The 17,412-nt window shown below is 54.4% G+C and overlaps 6 protein-coding genes across 6 annotated transcripts; 3 read left to right on the forward strand and 3 right to left on the reverse strand.

The window, feature by feature from the left end:
• Positions 1–254: 254 nt before the first annotated feature.
• Positions 255–2,852, reverse strand: N7459_005330 (putative transcription regulator BDF1; the record flags this gene model as incomplete). The annotated part of the gene is made up of 3 exons (XM_056944514.1): positions 255–584; positions 651–2,685; positions 2,749–2,852. The coding sequence occupies 3 exons, from the start codon at positions 2,850–2,852 to the stop codon at positions 255–257; spliced, it is 2,469 nt and encodes an 822-aa protein (XP_056801397.1).
• Positions 2,853–5,326: 2,474 nt separating this feature from the next.
• N7459_005331 (WD40 repeat and Utp12 domain-containing protein) lies at positions 5,327–7,880 on the forward strand (the record flags this gene model as incomplete). The annotated part of the gene is made up of 2 exons (XM_056944515.1): positions 5,327–5,877; positions 5,951–7,880. 2 exons carry the CDS (start codon positions 5,327–5,329, stop codon positions 7,878–7,880), a joined length of 2,481 nt encoding a protein of 826 aa, XP_056801398.1.
• A 249-nt stretch (positions 7,881–8,129) lies between these two features.
• On the reverse strand, positions 8,130–8,836 carry N7459_005332 (uncharacterized protein; the record flags this gene model as incomplete). The annotated part of the gene is made up of 2 exons (XM_056944516.1): positions 8,130–8,382; positions 8,544–8,836. The coding sequence occupies 2 exons, from the start codon at positions 8,834–8,836 to the stop codon at positions 8,130–8,132; spliced, it is 546 nt and encodes a 181-aa protein (XP_056801399.1).
• Positions 8,837–9,107: 271 nt separating this feature from the next.
• On the reverse strand, positions 9,108–11,895 carry N7459_005333 (WD40 repeat domain-containing protein; the record flags this gene model as incomplete). The annotated part of the gene is made up of 2 exons (XM_056944517.1): positions 9,108–10,759; positions 10,965–11,895. 2 exons carry the CDS (start codon positions 11,893–11,895, stop codon positions 9,108–9,110), a joined length of 2,583 nt encoding a protein of 860 aa, XP_056801400.1.
• Positions 11,896–12,159: 264 nt separating this feature from the next.
• Positions 12,160–13,419, forward strand: N7459_005334 (Rab geranylgeranyltransferase BET4; the record flags this gene model as incomplete). The annotated part of the gene is made up of 4 exons (XM_056944518.1): positions 12,160–12,168; positions 12,240–12,347; positions 12,403–12,985; positions 13,055–13,419. 4 exons carry the CDS (start codon positions 12,160–12,162, stop codon positions 13,417–13,419), a joined length of 1,065 nt encoding a protein of 354 aa, XP_056801401.1.
• A 494-nt stretch (positions 13,420–13,913) lies between these two features.
• Positions 13,914–17,011, forward strand: N7459_005335 (putative GTPase activating protein (Gyp5); the record flags this gene model as incomplete). Its single annotated transcript, XM_056944519.1, has 4 exons — positions 13,914–13,949; positions 14,009–15,883; positions 15,940–16,881; positions 16,949–17,011. The coding sequence occupies 4 exons, from the start codon at positions 13,914–13,916 to the stop codon at positions 17,009–17,011; spliced, it is 2,916 nt and encodes a 971-aa protein (XP_056801402.1).
• Positions 17,012–17,412: the final 401 nt, after the last annotated feature.

Genomic DNA, 17,412 nt, shown 5'->3' on the forward strand with positions numbered 1-17,412 from the left:
AGGGCTGCTGCATACCGAATCCAGAAACTTCGAAAAGAGAAAAACAAGAAAAAATATTTACAATGGGAGTCTTGACCCGACAGATAAGAGGATGCTTGGTTGCAAGCCTCTAAAATTGGAAGTGCATATTAGGCCAGGGGTGTGGTGAGGAATGGGGATTCAAGAAAGGCTGGGAAAATGGACGACGCTTGGAACGCAAAAAGCAAGTCGCGCTCTCTTCCTGGAGAGACAGCAAATATTGATCAGCCGAGCATCTATTCCTCCTCGCTCTCCTCGGAGTCATCATCCGACTCGTCATCGCTGCTCTCGTTGGCCTCGACCGAAGGGACTGGATCGGGCGAGTGGCCACCGCCACCCTGGAAGCGGGACAGGTTGCTCTCGAGCATGTTGATCTGAGCTTCTTGCTCATACTTGCTCATGGGCTTGTTCTTCTTGGGCTTGGGGGCCGCGACATTGTTGGCGGGAGCAGAATCCTCGTCATCCATGATGTGAGGCACATTTTTCTTCACAAACTTGAGGAGCAGCAACAGGACATCGTTCGGCAGCTCGTCAATGTCCAGTTCAATCTCGGCCTCTTGGGTACCCTATAGTCATGGCGGTGGTTAGACTGTATCCGAAAGAAAAAAAAAAAATCTTGCAAGTGATCTTACCTTGAGAGCAGGAACATTGGTCTGGATGATCCTAAGTGCTTCCTGCATCTTCTTGTCGGGAAGGCTACTGATGCCATTCGAGATGATCTGCTTTTCATGGTAGGTGACGAAGCGCGGCTTGTCAGTCTTGAACTTGCTCTTCTTGTCCTTCTTGCTTCCGCCGCCGCTCTTCTTGGTGTCCTTCTTGGCTCCGGACTTGCTAGTCTTCCCAGCCTTCTTCGAGGACGGTGGGGTCTTCTTCTTCTTTTGGGTAATCATCTCCACCTGACGAGACATCTCAGCTATCTGCTTCTGCAGCATGCTGAGTTTCTCATCGTCCTCATCACTCTCTTCCGCATCCTCGTCACTTTCATCCTCAGAGGAGTCAGTGTGCTGCTCTGGGTGAGGCTCGTGCCGCTCCAGATACTCCGCCTTCTGTGACCACTTGGAGTCAAAAAGGCCTTCTAAACTCCGTCCAGCCAGATATGTGGGATCGCCGTCGATGTTGAACCGGTAGCAGTTCTTGAACATGAGGCGCATGTCAGTCTCAAACTCCTTGGAGTTTTCGTACTGGCCTGTCTTGAGCTTCGACTGGATCGTGGAGAGATCCATAGGCTTCTTGATCACACTGTGGTAGGTGGGGATGTTGAGAGCAACAGGATCCACGGGATAATAGAATGGAAGAGCGATATATTGGTGTTTTGGCTTGTGGAGTTCATCAAGGACCTCCTGGCAAAAGCGGAGCTCCCACTGGTACTTCTTCTTCTTGGGCTTGGTGGAGTACGGGAGGTCTCTCTTTGGAGGGTGGATCGAGCGCTTCGGGCGTCCGTCCGGGTTTGAGGAGTCGCGACGAATGACAGGCAGCCCTTCCGGGCCCAGTGCAAAGGTGGTACTCTGAGGAGAGGTCGCCTTCGGGGCTTGGGTGGCGGTTGTAGTGGTAGCAGTAGGGGCGGTGGTGCTGCCAATGGAGGTACGAGGCTCCCGACGCCCAGCCGAGGTTTTCTCAGTTACCTTCTTCGGCTTCTTCTCCTCCACCTCGTCCGGCCTGGGAAGGTTGCTCATCTGCTTCTCGAAAGTTGCCTGCAGCTTCTGGCCTTCTTGAGAGACCAGGTGATCAGGTCCATTGAAGGTGAGTGCATTGCGAACCATCAAGGCAAAATCGTCAAAGACCTCCTGGGGGGAGTTGTACTGATTGGCCTTCAGCTTCTTCTCAATCGTACCCAGGTCCATGGGCTGGGTGATCACATTATGGTAGTTCGGGATGTTCAGCTTCGCGGGATCGACGGGCTCACGGAAGAAGCGGGAGTCATGCATACGCTTCAGGCTCGTGATACTCTTGGAGATGAACTTGTGTTGCATTTTGGTGATACTTGATTCGCCATTCGCAGGGGTTGGGCCTGGGGTCTCGGCAGCTGGAGTGGGGAGCTCGGGGACTCTGAAGTCATTTGGCGCTCCATCCTGGCCTTCGATCTTAGTACGCTTCGCAGCGGGCTCCTCCGCTGGATCCGTCTCGCGCGCACGGGCAATCTTGGAAGGAGACAGCGGGCCGTTAGGGGCGTCGGTCATCTCATGATCGATTTGGAGAGGTGGCAAGGTAGGGGTGGCAGAGTCACCGGTAGGATGGTGGGGGGGCTCTTTGTGGGTGGTGGCGGGAGCTTGGGCATCCAACGGGCCATCGATAGCCATGCTCTCATCCACTGTGCCGTCCAGTGGGCCGGACTTGTGAGCTGACGGGTTTGGGGTCGTGGATTTATCCAGAGATGCGTTCACTGCAGGAGTAGCAGACTCAGATGTCTGTTGCTGACCCGAGGTGACTGGTTCCTCGATCTCCTGTGTTGCGGCAGGCGCAGCAGTGAAAGGTGTCTCGCTCTGAGTTGGCGCAGGTGGTGCGGGGGATACGGCAGCAGGTGCGGGGGACTTGGGGGGCGAGGCAGTGGAGCTGGTCCCATTGGCAAGTGAAGGCGCAGCGGAGGCATGGCCATTCATCTTGTTCCCGTTCTGTTCAGTCGCGTTGGAGGCGCCCTCTGGCTTGACATCGGTCGTTGTGCCTGAAACGCTGCGAGCAAAGTCAGCGCAAGATGCACACAGCGGCGAAAATGCGAGCAAGGAGCTTTCTTACCTGGTAGGAGCGACATCCGGCGCAGAGGCTCCGGTGGGGGAGGGAGGCAACTGAGGCTTCTCCTCCTTGACAATGGAAGCAGCCTCGGGAGGCGGGGTCGCCATCAAGACCACTTATCTGGACAGGAGACGGGGAATACAGGCTTCTAGGATGTAACGCAGGGATGAGCGGAGACCTCCGGGACTGATTCGCGAATTTCAAGACTGGATACAAGCTTCTCTCCGCGCTATTCACAGTTGTGACGAGTGCTAGGCGTGCGACGCGTGGAGACAGGGACAGGGACACGCGACGAAACAGCGCAGGGTGATAAAGATATGGTGGGCGGCAGCACACGTCAGGAAATATGAAGAGTGGAGAATGCGATCGGAGGCGATGATTTTATAGTGCCAAGAAAGGCGGTGTCTCGTCACGTGGGCGGTGGAGGGTACGGGGGAACGGAAAGAAAAAGAAAATTGAGAAGGGATAAGAGTCACGGGGGGAGAGCGGGAGTTGGGGGAAGGCAGAGGGAGGTGGGTGCCTGAGGTTGTGAGGGAAAGGTGGATAAAAGGGAAAAAAGAATTATGACGAAAGAAAAAGAAAAGGGAAATGGCTGGGGCCCAGTTAAAAAAAAAAAAAAAGAAGGGCGCGCGACGCGAGACGCGTGTTATGTTTAGGGGAAGGGTAACCAAGGATACGGGGGCGGTGACGGTCACGGCAGAGGAGAAGCTCCAGGACGGAAGCAGAGAATGGCTCGAAGGGGATGCCAGAATCCTTAAGTACAACCGGCCGCCTTGCACTTCGGTGCTGCCAGTTCCACCGCTGGAGCTAGCCCGCATTTGGCCAGACCCGCCGGTCCCTGATTGGCTGGTTGCTAACGCGTCCTGGCAATGCTCGTTGCTGATTGGCTTCAGGGAGCGTTCCGTATTGAAGCAATAAAAATTTTCATGTTTCTTCCCTTTCCCTTTCCCTTTCCCCTTTCCCCCCCTTCTTGCGCCATGTTGAACAACTCGAAGCGATCGCTTTCATTCTTTTCAGCGCCAACTAGCCTTGCTGGTGGATAGTACTTTCATTTTAAACTGTGTAGTTATTCCATATTATCCTGTCAAGGGTGGTCTGCGAGGGATGTAAGTGGGATCATCAACCTCCTCCCTTTTTCTATTTAAAACAAAGGGTTCCATGCCTGTGAACCCTCTTCTCGAAGCCCTAGGGCTTCGAGTCGAATGCGGCCTAGTATAACTAGTGACGAGTCGAGTCACCGGTGAACGACGTCATCCCACGTGACCGCCTAGGCTGGCGGGAATCTGCGAGGTCATCACCTGGCTGTCATGCAGGAGGCAACCAGATCCTCATGGAGATGGGGCAAGAAATGGACTGTATAAAAATAACATGTACATATGTACATATATGTTGCCTATGTACAGGGACGTTGGGAAATCCGCGCCGTGGTCTCTCTGCATCACCAATCAGCGAGGCCGCATCTGGGCCCTTACAGATCAGGCCGCAAGCCGAGTCACATGTTTAGGGGCTCCGCCTCTTTCTCCAGTCGAAGTATACACATCCGATTCATCCTCCGGGTAGATAGGATTGTAATAATTGCATCCAAAAGAAGAGAAGAGAGGATATTTGAAAAGCTTTGGAGAGTAATATGTCTGCATTCGAGCTGCGATAATCCCACCAGTCCGTCTTAGCAAGGAACTAGGAATGGAGACACGTTCCGACCATGACCAATCTGGGCACATTGGGGATACATGGTTGGTCGGGAATCAAATCAGCATGCGCCCACATGGGGAAGGAGCCCAGGGCGGGCGATCGAACATGAACAGGCGTGGAGGGCCAGGTGGATCATCATGTCCACACCGGCCTAGGTCACCACAGGGTAGACGATCTTGTTTTCCAAGATTTGTCTTTTATCTTCCAAAGTTGATCTGTAGTTGCTGCGATAGATGGTGTCGTACAACCCGTGGGACTGCTCGTTGCATCTGGACTCTTTCTTCCTTTCCCCCCCCCTCGTTCTTTTTCGGTGTGCAGATAAGAGGCAATCTTGTAAGGTTGTTCTGGTGCTACCCAATGGGAAAAGTATACCCGCGGGGACAAGCAGCCCTGGAAATATATACCTAGCTACGTACAACTCTAGGCTACGATGAAGGACGGGTACACATTAAGGTAATCCTCCAGATTGACACAACGGGAATTCCTACCAGTCAAGATTTTCGATCTAATCCACACAGATCATCTCTTCATATTTGAATCCATCATTTCCACCGCGGCTACCGGCAAGCACATTACTCTATACACCAATATACAGCACGCCGGCGCGACGAGCTGATTAGATAAGACCACCAAAATGCGCTAAACCATAGTGGTCCTAGCGCCCAATCCGGGAGTCTACAGAACTTTTTTTTCCTTTCCGCATCAACTGCGAGACTACCAGAGTCCCAGAACCCCAGTCGCCGTCTCCCCAGGGGTTTGAAAAAAAAAGTCACATCGGGATTTCCATCACTTTTCTGGGGACTTGGTGTCATTTCACTCCACCCAAGACCTCCGAGTGGAAGCAAAAAAATCCGCCTAGGGACCAAAAAAAAGCTCGAACCAAGAAAAAATGGGCAAGAAGACCTCTCGCCCGTCTACGAAGGCCGCGTCGGCCGCATCGCCGGCGTCGGGCCTTTCACAAGCCGGCAGCAAGTCATCCATTCTACGGGCCGCTTTTTCGCCGTCGGAATACCAATTGGCGCTGTTCGCATCCGTCATCCAGGGTCTTGATGCGCAGCACCTCCGCATCCACGATACCAACACCGGCCGACTACAATGTGAGCACGCCTTGGCTCCGAAGGAGACGGTGACATCGCTGGACTGGGGATACTACGGGGGGCAGGGAAAGAATCGCGACCAGTCGAAGAAGAAGCGCAAGCGCGGGTCTGATGTCAACGGTCTGGATCAGGGAGATGTCGTGATTGCATTCGGTACCAGCACATCCGACATTCGGATGTACTCGCCATCGGAGGACAAAGTGGTCGGTACGCTGACCGGCGCACATGATAAGGGAATCAAGGACTTCAAGTTCACCGCTGGGAAGCCCGCCGAGGAGGCTTGGAGTATCGGAGGCGACAACAAGCTGGTGCAGTGGGATTTGCGCACCGGGAAGAGTATAAGGTATGGCACAGCATGCAATGGCACAACTGATACACTGGAATGACCCGGTCACTAACGAGGTCCCGTTCACCAGGACAATTCACCTGCCGTCTTCATCGGTCTTCACTGCCCTCTCCCGCCCCGTTCCCTCTAATACCCCCGCCATCTGCGCATCCCAGACCCCCGTTCTGATCGATGTCGAAAACACCGACGAGGAACCGGCCATGTTTCCTGCGATGCGTAACCAAATCCACACCATCATCTCATCCTCCCTGGAGTCCGCTGGCACGGGCGCATTCCTTGCCTCCGACGGAGAGCGATTCATCAACGTTTTTGACGCCACGAGCAAGAAGCTCGTGCGGAATCTTGTGGCGGACCAGGAGGTCTCCTCCCTTTCGCTGTATGCTACGAAGGACACTCACCTTGAGAAGCAAATACTTGCCGCTGTCACCGAGAACGGCACCATCGAGCTCTTCACAAAACCTTTTATTCAGCCACAGCAAGGGCAGTCCACCAGTGCTAAGGCCAACCGCAAACAAATGACCCAGAAGGCTAATGCCTCGCTCAAGATCGTGCGTTCCGATTCTTCGGACGATTGTGTGCCGGTGGTATCAACCTCGTTCCAGGGCCATGAGATTATCGTTGCCTATGCCGAAGGTGGTGTAATCCCCGTTTTCGAGCGGGTCAAGCTGCTCGACGAGAATACCGAGGAGCTGGCGTTCACCGGAGTCAAGGCAGTGCCGAAGAGCAAGTCTAGCTCAGCCATCACAGCAGTCAGAACCAATGGAGCGAAGGACGCTGCTGAGAGCCGCGTTGACGAGTCGCTTGCTGTGGTGGAGTCGGGTAACATTATGGACGATGACATCGAGATGGACGAGGCTCAAGAAGATGGTGTCTCTGTGTCCGGTAGCGAAGACTCTGAGGACGACGAGGAAACCAAGCCCCCTCCTAGTGCGAAGAAGACCAAGCCCGTCAAGCAGACTGCCGCCGACGAGGATGTCGAGATGGAAAATGCGAAGTCGGACAGTGGGGAAGAAGAGGAAGAGGAGGATGGCGCTGAACCATCTTTCGGGGAGCTTCTGCGCGCCAACACAGGTCAGGAAGTTGACGTGGAGGCCGAGCTCGACGACGAAGTGAATCTTCGTGCGCTGGTACCCGGCAAACCCACTCAGGCTGTGCAACACTTCCCCAATGCCATGTCTCTGGCTACTGTGCTCACACAGTCCCTGAAGACTAATGATAACTCCATGCTCGAGTCCTGCTTCCACACTTCCGACACCGACATCATTCGCACTACCATCCAACGCCTTGAATCCTCATTGGCCGCCAACCTGCTGCAGAGGCTCGCTGAGCGCCTTGCCTCTCGCCCTGGCCGCTACGGCCATCTGCTTGTATGGGTGCAATGGACTTGCGTTGCCCACGGCGGTGCATTGGCTGGTCACCCCGAGTTGCTGAAGCGCATGGCCACCCTCTACAAGGTCATGGACCAGCGGTCCTCAAGCCTATCCTCATTGCTTCTCCTCAAGGGTAAGCTGGACATGCTCGAGGCACAACTGGGACTGCGGCGCGCGATCCGCCACGGCGACGAAGAAATGGACAGCGAGGACGAAGATAACGTCATCTACGTCGAAGGCCAAGATGATGAGGACAGCGAAGTCGAGGTCAAGACACCACGGACGAAGGCGATACGCGACCAGGCATTCGACGAGGATGAGTCAATGATGAACGGCATCGATGAGTCCGAAGATGACGAGGATGCCGGCAGCGAAGAAGACGACGAGGATGAGGACGAGGACGAGGGCATCCTTGAAATCGAAGCCGAAGAGTCAGCCGGTTCTTCCGATGCCGAGGAGTCCTTGGAGGAGAACGAAGATGACGACGATGACGAGGCCGACAGCGACGGCTCAATGGTCGATTTCATCGCCGACACCGAAGACGAGGGCTCCGATGATGCCGTGGAGCAGCCGCCGCCAGCGAAGAAAAGCAAGACGGCCGGGAAGAAGAGCAAGGGCGGCAGGAAATAAGCGCCGGTAAAGAGTGGTGTTTGTGTTTGTACGAATCCCGCGGGGAAATGATACTTTTGTTTTGTCTACGGGTTTAAAAAGAATTATATACTCGGGTGCATCATGTCTGCATTTCTCTGTCTATCTTTTGTGTGGAGGACTTGTGTCCATAGCGCTCTGGTCAATCCAATCGACCCATGTTGGCTTATTTACGAATTCCATTCACCAGCCTCATAGACCCCTTCCCGTACATACGAAACTTCAATCGACTCATTCCAACAACTCTTCCCCGTGACAAGCACCCGCATGCAAAACCCGATGGCCCGGCACGCCGCCAGCACCCAAGGGAATCTCGAGCGCAACAGTCCTCTCCTTCGAGGGGTACGCCGTATAATGCCCGAGAGTACTCACGTTCGCTGTATCCAGCGCCAGAATGGCGCCGTTCTTGCCGCCGGCGACCCAGGCCTCGGCTGTGGAGTTGGGAAGGGTGATATGCGCCAAGCCGGAGAGGAAGATCACCCATCTGCGTGATTGTCAGCTTTGTAGATGCCCACGCATTGTTGGACCATAGCGCGAAGAGGGGTGGAATCTGAAGCTCCACGGTATCAAGATATGTCTTCTCCGTGTGTACGTTATACTTCAATTGGAGTGGGAAGGGAGAGAGAAGAGGCGTGAAGCACGTACTGCGACACAGGCGCGTTATGCCGTCCGCCATTGAACCCGGCTGGAATGATGGTGTACGTTGAATTGCCGCTGTTGCCGCCGCCGATGACCCCGAGATTGAGGGACTGAGAGCCGGTGGTGCCAGATTCGTCGGAGGTCTGGAAGCCCGGTTCCAGAGCCCAGCATTCGAGCGTGGATCGGTGGTGTTGTGCGCCGAGGACGGTGATGTTGAGTGTGTTGCTAGTTGAAGTTGTGGCTGCTTGGGTGGTGGCCAGGCTGGTGAGGAGGGCCGGGAGAATAGTTGAGAGACGCATTGGGGCGAGAGAAATTAAATTGGAAGATGGGAGGAGTGGGAGAAGTGGGACGTGAAGAAGAGAGAAGCCGAAACTCGAGCAGACGCGCTGATCTTCGATTTATATTGCAGGGAGCTGAAGAGAGTGGGGAGCGATCGACATTCTATTCACGCTAATCAATAGTTCGCATGTGCAAAGCTTGCGGTGATGTAACCAAGTAGAAACGAGGAGAGAAAGAAGACCAATATCAGCCAAGAATAATAATACACGGGAAGGATATAAGAGAACGGCTCTAGCGAATGACTTCACTGCCAGACTTCTCGATGCCCTCAATGCCCTCGAGGATATCGCTTCCTCCTAACAATCCGCAGGCAACGCCGGTGCTCTTGCGTCGTCCGGTCCACACCTCGTGGAACTTGACTGTCTGATCACTCGACGCCACAATGATACACCCCTCTTCTAATGTCCGTCTACACCACATCCCGCCTTCTTTTTCTTTGGGACGAACCAAGCCTGCTCTGCGCTTGTGCCTGTGTGGTCTGTTACCACGGGCCGGGGACCGAGAGCGCGTGGGGTGGAGTAACGACGGCGGCGAGGGCGATGCATAGACAAGGTCGGGCTCCTCGATCCTAAGGGGAGGTGAGCGAGGTGGTCGTCCTGGGTAACTAACTGCCCACAGTGCGCGCCCGCAGTCGTGGCTGATCTCCTGGTCATGACCGTCCCAACTGGTTCCATAGGGACCCCAGGGGATGACCGCAACTTGGGAACAGCTGGGCCAGGAAAAGACGGCGATCCGGAAAGGGTGCTCTGGCTGGGCATACCCAAATGTTGCAGCGATCTCACGTCGGGTCTGGCTCCAGATCAGGCTTGTCACCTGGGCAAAGACATTGATTGTGGCAAGACACACCCCGGTGCGGGCGTGGAAGAAATGGATCGCGCGATCATTAGAGCCCCCTCCGGTCGCTAGTAGCGATGGCTGCCAGGGTGCAAAGGCAATTGCCTTGACTGCGGCGGAGTGCACCAGGCGGTGCTTCTGGCGATTGGAAGGAACCAACACAGTTTGCCCGTTGCCGGAGAGGAGGCATCCCATGTGACTCAGAAGCGGAGCGGCGACGGAAGACCTGACCGGCAAAGGTTGGACCCACGATGGGAGCAGATGGTTGACAATCTGTTGCCTGCTGAGCATTGCCCGCGGATTGGTTCCCATAGTGAGACATGGAAATGCGCGAATGCTTGAAAGTCCCGAAGAATCCGCAGACGTCCTGGTCAAGCTCGAGTGATCCATTGGCGGGCCAGGGAGGACGTCGCACAGTTCAAACAGCATGCAAGCATTATCATTGCCGCCCGTGGCAAGGAAGCGGTCGTCAGGCGACCACGCTATGCCACAGACTTGCTGAGTATGCGCGCAAATTTTGGCGAGCAGCGTCATTGAACCCGTCCAACTCCATTTGTTGTGAAGCACTGGCCATTCGACAGAATAGTACCAGACATCCCCCATATCGTCGCCAACAACGAGATCCTCCGCCTCGACTTCCGTGTTAGCAAATCCTTGGGAAAGCCTCTGGGAAGTCTTCGGCCTGAACGAAACACAAGAGATACTGATAGGATGGCTGATCTCAAAACGGACTTTCGACTCGAAAACACTCCACAGCGACAGCTGACCAGACTGGCGACCGACCGCGAGAATGCTTCGCTTTCCATCTTCAGACGAGAAAGAGAGCGATGTCACATAGTTGGATGGATGAACATCCTCAAAAGGCGGATGGTCAACGGCAAAGCCCTCGGACCAAAGATACACGTTGTGTGCGAGGCCCACGGCTAGAATACCAGCTGTCGAAGAATAGGCCAGAGTGGAGCAGTAGAAATCATCCCGTAGATAGGGAGCGTCCAAGATCCTGAAAGGCTTGGGAGGAACAACTTCGGGTCTGGCATCATGGCTCGGCCCTGGATGTTAGCGCAAAGTCAGTCGACGTGACAGACGAGGCGAGCCACACCATCACCTCACAATCTAAGTCATATTTTAAATGCCACGCTAGATCCGAAGCCTGCTCGCTGATGATTGCTCCCGCTACCCCAACAAAGAACCGAGCATTGGGTGAGAAGCCTCCAGGGAGTGATCCACTGGTAGTCAAGATGCAACGTTACTTACAATTCTCCCTCTCGACTTTCTTCCAGGCGCTGTCCTTCCATACAAACGGCGAGAACCATTCATAATGTGAAGATGTCGGGCTGGGGGTTGCGTCTGGGGATGCTGTACAAGTACCGAGGAGTCTTGTCGTACGGTCAATGTCCAATGCAAGGGCAAGTCTGGACTCATGTTTGTTTTGTCTTTCAGCCGCGGTGTCTCTGGGTAAGAATGTTGCTACAAATGCCGACGCAGTCGTGCCTCTGCCCACAAGAGACTGCGAAGGGCTCGAGCTCGCCACCGAAGAGTCTCCGAGCATGGCAGAGGCCCCGCCCACTCCCCAAACAGCCCCAGAGCTGACCTGTCTTAAGAAGTCGCTCCGGCCATTGCTTCCTACGACGGACGAGTCGGTGACGAGGTGAGGCCGCTGGGGTGGTCGTTGGCGAAGACGAGTTGGGGTCGATCTCTGCCCTGGAAAAGCTGGTGACCGGCGCGGTGTCGGTAGGAATGGATCGTCCCCAGGTAGTCGTCGCCGTAAGAGTCTTTCTCCAGGAGAAAGCTGTTGTGGATGCTTGTTCACACGGAATGGAGTTGATGAAGATTCTCCAAATTCTCGTTTTGGAATGAACCTGTCTGGCGAGATTGGACTGCGAAAAGTGCTTCTTGCACGGGCCCTATTCAGAGGAGCTCTGGAGATATTACGGCCTCGTTCAGCCGAGGTCAAACCTGCGGCTTTGTTTTCCTTCAAGCGGGGAGCGAGTTGAAGCTCATTTGCTCTGGGTTTGAGTGACAATGATAGTTGAGAACTGGCAGGCGATTCTAGAAGTGGTAAAGTGAAATTTTCAAATTGAGTCAGTCTGGCCGATTCACTCTCCTGAGAGGACCCAGGTCGAGAAGCGGATGTTAATGAGACATTATGATGACTGTTGGAGAGGCTTGTTCCAGGGAGTGACATTGCGAATCGATCATTGTTCGGGACGAACACAGATGGGCTGCGGAGAAGATTAACAGACAACAATAAAAAGAGTGTGCTGGGGAGCCTTCAATAAAGGCAGCATAATTGGCGTCGATAGTGAATTAAGCAAGAAGTAGAAACCGAAGCTAACGGTTGAAGTCGAAACTCGTTCGCAACTGCCTCGGTGCGGTGCACGTGACCGAAGATACCGACACGGTTTCCTTCGCGCCTCCCCAATCTCCAATCGTAAATCCCTCCATCAAGATGGCAAGTGTGAGTTGCACCGCATCTGGAATCCATGTGGGCACCCTGCACGGAGGACTCGGGGCTGACGGTTCTGGCAGCACGGCGTGCGGCGCATCAAACCGACAGAGAAAACCGTGGAGCAACAACAGCAAGAGTTGCAGAAGATAGAGGAATACAAATCACTAGAACGGCTAGTCTCTGAGAAAGTTAGAGGTCTTTCTTTATCATGTTCGAATGGCAACCGATGCTGACTTGAACTAGGTGGCTGAGCATGACTATACGACCGAGACTCTTGAGAAGATCTCTGACCTACTAAGTCGCAACCCGGAGTACTACACCGTCTGGAACTATCGGCGGAGGGTGCTGCGTCACCAATTTGCTGAAATCGGAGAGTCCGCCCAAGAAGATGCAGCAAGTCCGGCCCTCCAGTTGATCAAGGATGATTTGCTGTTTCTCATCCCGTTACTGCGTAGCTTCCCCAAATGCTACTGGATCTGGAACTATCGACTGTGGCTCCTAGATGAGGCCCGCCGGTTACTTCCGGTGTCAGAATCTCGCCAGATCTGGCAGGAAGAGCTCACATTGGTGAGCAAGATGTTGACGTTGGACAGTCGCAACTTTCACGGCTGGGGATATCGGCGTCTGGTTGTGGAGACCTTGAAACAACTGGGTACCCCGGACGAAGCTACCAGCATGACCCAGAAGGAATTTGAGTACGCGAAGAAGATGATTGGCGCAAATCTCTCCAACTTTTCTGCGTGGCACTACCGCACCAAACTTATCCTACGTCTGTTGGACGAACAAACCGCCAGTGACGACGAGCGGAGGAAAATGCTGGACGATGGTGAGTATTGGGATTATCTTGTCTAGTAGGTGCTTTCTTTTCTTCAAATACTAAATCCACATGTTCTAGAGCTGGCTCTCATCCACCAAGCGTTGATTGACCCCTACGACCAGTCACTCTGGTTCTATCACCAGAACCTGATGTGTGTCTTTGACCCGGCGGTGGCGGACCGGACCATGGCTCCGAATCTCAGCACGTCAGAGCGACTGCAATACCTCCACGACGAGATTGAAGCTATCCAGGAGATGCTTGATGGGGCTGATGACTGTAAATATGTTTATCAAGCGTTGATTGAGTGCACACTGCTCGTCTCCAAGGTGACGGGAAGCTTATCTCCCAAGGATCAGGATCGGATTCGGGGCTGGCTCTCTGAGCTGAAGCGATTGGATCCTCTCCGGCAGCAGAGATGGCTAGACTTCGAGCAGACTTTGTAGATAGGCGTGTACGTGGCCAGATAGACGCCTGCACGGAAGATCAAGGATCCACGCGATGCAGACCCAACGACGAAAGTAGTGGAAATGGCCCCATTTGGGGGCTATTGAGTGCATGGGCGAGATTTGATATTTCACCACCACCTCCCCGTGAAACACTTGCGTAGAACATCACCCAGTCGGTGCAGAAACGATTCGGTTGAGAGTGCAAGAATCCTGCATTCTGCATGCACCATCGGCAGTGCATGAGCACCGAAGGCATTCCAAACGTTCCGCTCAACAGGTCGCCCCGTCTGGGAGCTGCAGCCAATCAGCGCGGGACGTGCCTGGCCCTGGACTCGATCACTAAACTGACATCCCCGAATTCCTTCCACGCTGGCTCATTCCCACTTTCTCCCCTTTTTCATTCTGTGACCCCCGAAGCTGGGCTTTTTGTGCTTCTTGGGTCCTATGGAGTGCTGTGATCTCTGATTGCTTGAGATCCCCGTCACATCGAGATGTCTTCGGCGCGGAACAGCCGTGACTACGAAGGGGTGCGTTTACGTGGTAACTTTATCGTGTCGCCCCGAATCGGTTGCTAATTGCTCCCCAGGAGTCATTCGACGATGCCCCTGAAACCTCCGAGAACCTAGATGTCACTATTCCCCAATCGTCATCGACACGCTCGTTGACTGATAGCCCTCCCGTCGGCGTTGGTGCCGCTCCCGCTCCCGAAACAACGGAGGCCGCCACTCCTTCTGAATCGCAGGCCGAGCAGAAGGACGAGGAGACCGGAGGGAACGAAGAGTCAGAAAAGAAAGAGGATACCACGAAAGACAAGAAGGAAGATGAAGACGAAGAGGTGACGAATGCCGAGACGGATGAGCCCCCTGTCGATGAGGTGAAGCTCGAAACGGCCGATGAAGGCAAAGGTGGCGATAAGGACGAGGAGAAACCAGATGAGAAGAATGAAAAAGACGACGAGGAGAAGGATGAGAAGGCCGGAAAGGCCGAGAATGAGAAGGCCGACGCAGTTGAATCGGACGAGCAACCCGAGCCTGTCAAGCCGGAGCTGAAGAAGGAAGCGGAGGAAGAAGCAGGGGACGAGACTCCCGTTCAGAAACACTCGCAGAAGTCACCCCTTCTTACCTCTCATCGTCTGTCGACCTCTTCCTCTCTTGATGAGGTGAACTTGTCGAACAGCAAGGAAGACGAGCCAATGGACCCCAGGGATACTGCCCCCGAGACTAAAGAGGAGCAACCACCCGTGCCTCCTAAGGACGATGTGGCTTCGCCGTTGGCCTCTAGCCTAAAGGGACTGTCAGGAAGTCTGCCATCTATCCCGTGGGGCCCTCCTCCAGTCAACAAGAACCCTCCCCCTGCAGCGCCGCCGCCGCCAGCCCGCAAACCTAGCGGCCCCTTCTCATGGTTCTCCCGAAGCTCGACGGGACCCAAGGAGGTAAAGTCCCCACCACAATCTGGCTTCACCCGCCGAAACACCGCGGCATCGGTCTCGACGATTGCGAGCAATCTGGATCTAGTCGCTCGTTCCCGCGATGGCGAAGAGGGCGACGCCTCAAGTGTCACCTCTCGGCGACCGAGACGGAACAGCCTTAAAGACCAGTTCAAGATACTGCGGATGCGGGAGGAGGCTCATGCGGCTGACCACGAGGAAGGAGCTCTTCAATCCACTCGGGCCAGCATCAGTCAGGCTGGGGCTAGCCCGCCAATCATCCCGGAAGAAGGCGAGGATGGCATTCTGGCTGCGCCTGCCGCTCCCGCCTCGGGCGCAACCTCCCCTGGGGCTGTGACCCCCTCGACAATCAATCCTAACCTTCCCCCCGGTACCGTTTCTGGGTTTTCTAGGTCAGCAACCGATGCGTCTACGCCTGTGGATTGGGACCTTTGGCAGCAGGTCGTGGATAACGGCCCTCAGGCATTGGCCGGCTCGGAGGAGTTGAATGCTGCCATCAAAAGAGGCATTCCGCAGACCATTCGAGGTGTCATTTGGCAGATTCTGGCTGACTGCAGGACCGGCGAAATGGAAGACATCTATCGCGAGCTGGTTGCCCGTGGCACAGACAAGGATCGTCGATCACCAAATGTCCAGATCAATGGAATTGCTGAGAAGGAGTCAACATCGTCATCACGCTCATCTATTCGATCCGAGCATTCGGGATCCGTGACACAGTCTACTAGCGTTGCTCCCAGCCCTTCCCAGGAAATGGACCCGGAGCGATTGGCCAAAGAGCAGGTTTCCAGTGAAGGTGCTCGCGTGAAGAAGGCCAAGGATGAGACTGCTTCTCTGCAGAAACTGGAAAAGGCTATTCGACGGGACTTGGGTGCACGTACAAGCTACTCAAAATACTTCATCTCCCAGGGAAGTCAAGAGAGCCTTTTTGGTCTATGCAAGGCTTACGCCCTGTATGATGAAGGCGTAGGCTATGCTCAGGGCATGAACTTCATTGTTATGCCTCTTTTATTCAACGTGAGTCGCTACGGCCTGTGCAATTTATGAACTAGCGACTAATTTTGCAATCTCAGATGGATGAGGTTGATGCCTTTGAGCTTCTCGTAAAGTTGATGAACAAGTACGGCCTTCGAGAACTTTTCATTCAAGACATGCCAGGACTTCACCGCAGTCTTTACCAGTTCGAGCGCCTCCTGGAGGACCTCGAGCCCGCTCTCTACTGCCACCTCCGGCGCCGCGGTGTTCCTCCTCAACTATACGCTACTCAGTGGTTCCTGACGCTCTTTGCCTACCGTTTCCCCTTGCAGCTGGTCCTTCGTATCTACGATCTGATTTTCGAGGAGGGTCTGGAGAGCACGATCCTCAAGTTCGCCATTGCCATCATGCGCCGAAACACCGAGGCCCTTCTGGAGATGAAGGACATGAGTCCACTAACAACATTCCTCAAGGAGCGTTTGTTCGATGCCTATATCGACAAGCAGCCCTCCGCCTCGTCAATATTAGAGTCCGGCTTCTTTGGAAGCTCGGGAGCTGCTGACAAGGAGGTCTACCGGGCTGATCTTCTGGTCCAGGATGCCTGTGCTGTACCCCTCACAAAAGAGATGATCAATTCATACACCGCCGATTGGGAAGAGAAAAGTCGAACGGAGAAGGAGCGCGAGGCCGAGCTCGAGAATCTCCGCCATACCGTGAATACACAATCATCTCGGGTGCGGCTTCTTGAAGAACGGGCCGAGGCCTCTGACAAGGAACATGTGCAGTTGGCCTCAGAATTGGTCCACGTGAAGGTTGAGAACGAGGAGCTGCGTGACATGAACGACGCTCTCAACCTTCAGGTCGGTGAGCTGAAGAATGTGGTGGACAAGCAGCCCGCCGAAGTCGAGGAGAAGCTCCGTTCGGAGATGGATCGCATCATGCAGCGCAACATCGAAGTGCAGAATGAGAGCCGCGCGATGGAGGAAACCATGGCCGAAATGGAGAAAGAGCTGGTAGCAACGAAGATGAAGTGGGCCGAGGTATGTTCTGAGTAGCCATTCTGGACCTCACGACGGAGACAATACTGACTAGTCTTGTCACCTATAGCTCTCCGAGAACCACGAGACTCTCCGACAGAAATGGAGTGACCTCCGCCGTGCTCTCGATTAATTCCCGCCTCTCACCCTTCACATCCTTCACACCGATCTCTACCGGCACCTTGTATATTTCCCACCCGCGCCGATCGCCAGATGGTCTGCGATCATCTTCGTGCTCGGTGCCAAACCACGCCTATGGGTCGGATGTTTGCTGTATTCCGTGTGTTTTGTGTCTTTCCCTCGAGGGGCCCATGCTATGATTTCTCTGTGCCCGCTCACTCTACCTCTAACGACTCTGTATGGTGTTTTCAGTCGTGTTGTTCTCAGCCCAGCATGCCACTGTAGACGGCCTTGGTGTTACCCTTCCTCCCTTCTTCTTTTCATGTTATCTTTCTTCCTCTTGCTTTTGTGTTATCGTTCTGTGTCTTACTATGTCCCCATTTTTCTGGTCTTGCTGGATCCACACAGATTTGG

The sequence above is a fragment of the Penicillium hispanicum genome (genome assembly GCF_028827665.1).
Source record: "Penicillium hispanicum strain IBT 35686 chromosome Unknown utg000004l_segment0_segment0, whole genome shotgun sequence".
NCBI classification, from domain to species: domain Eukaryota; kingdom Fungi; phylum Ascomycota; class Eurotiomycetes; order Eurotiales; family Aspergillaceae; genus Penicillium; species Penicillium hispanicum.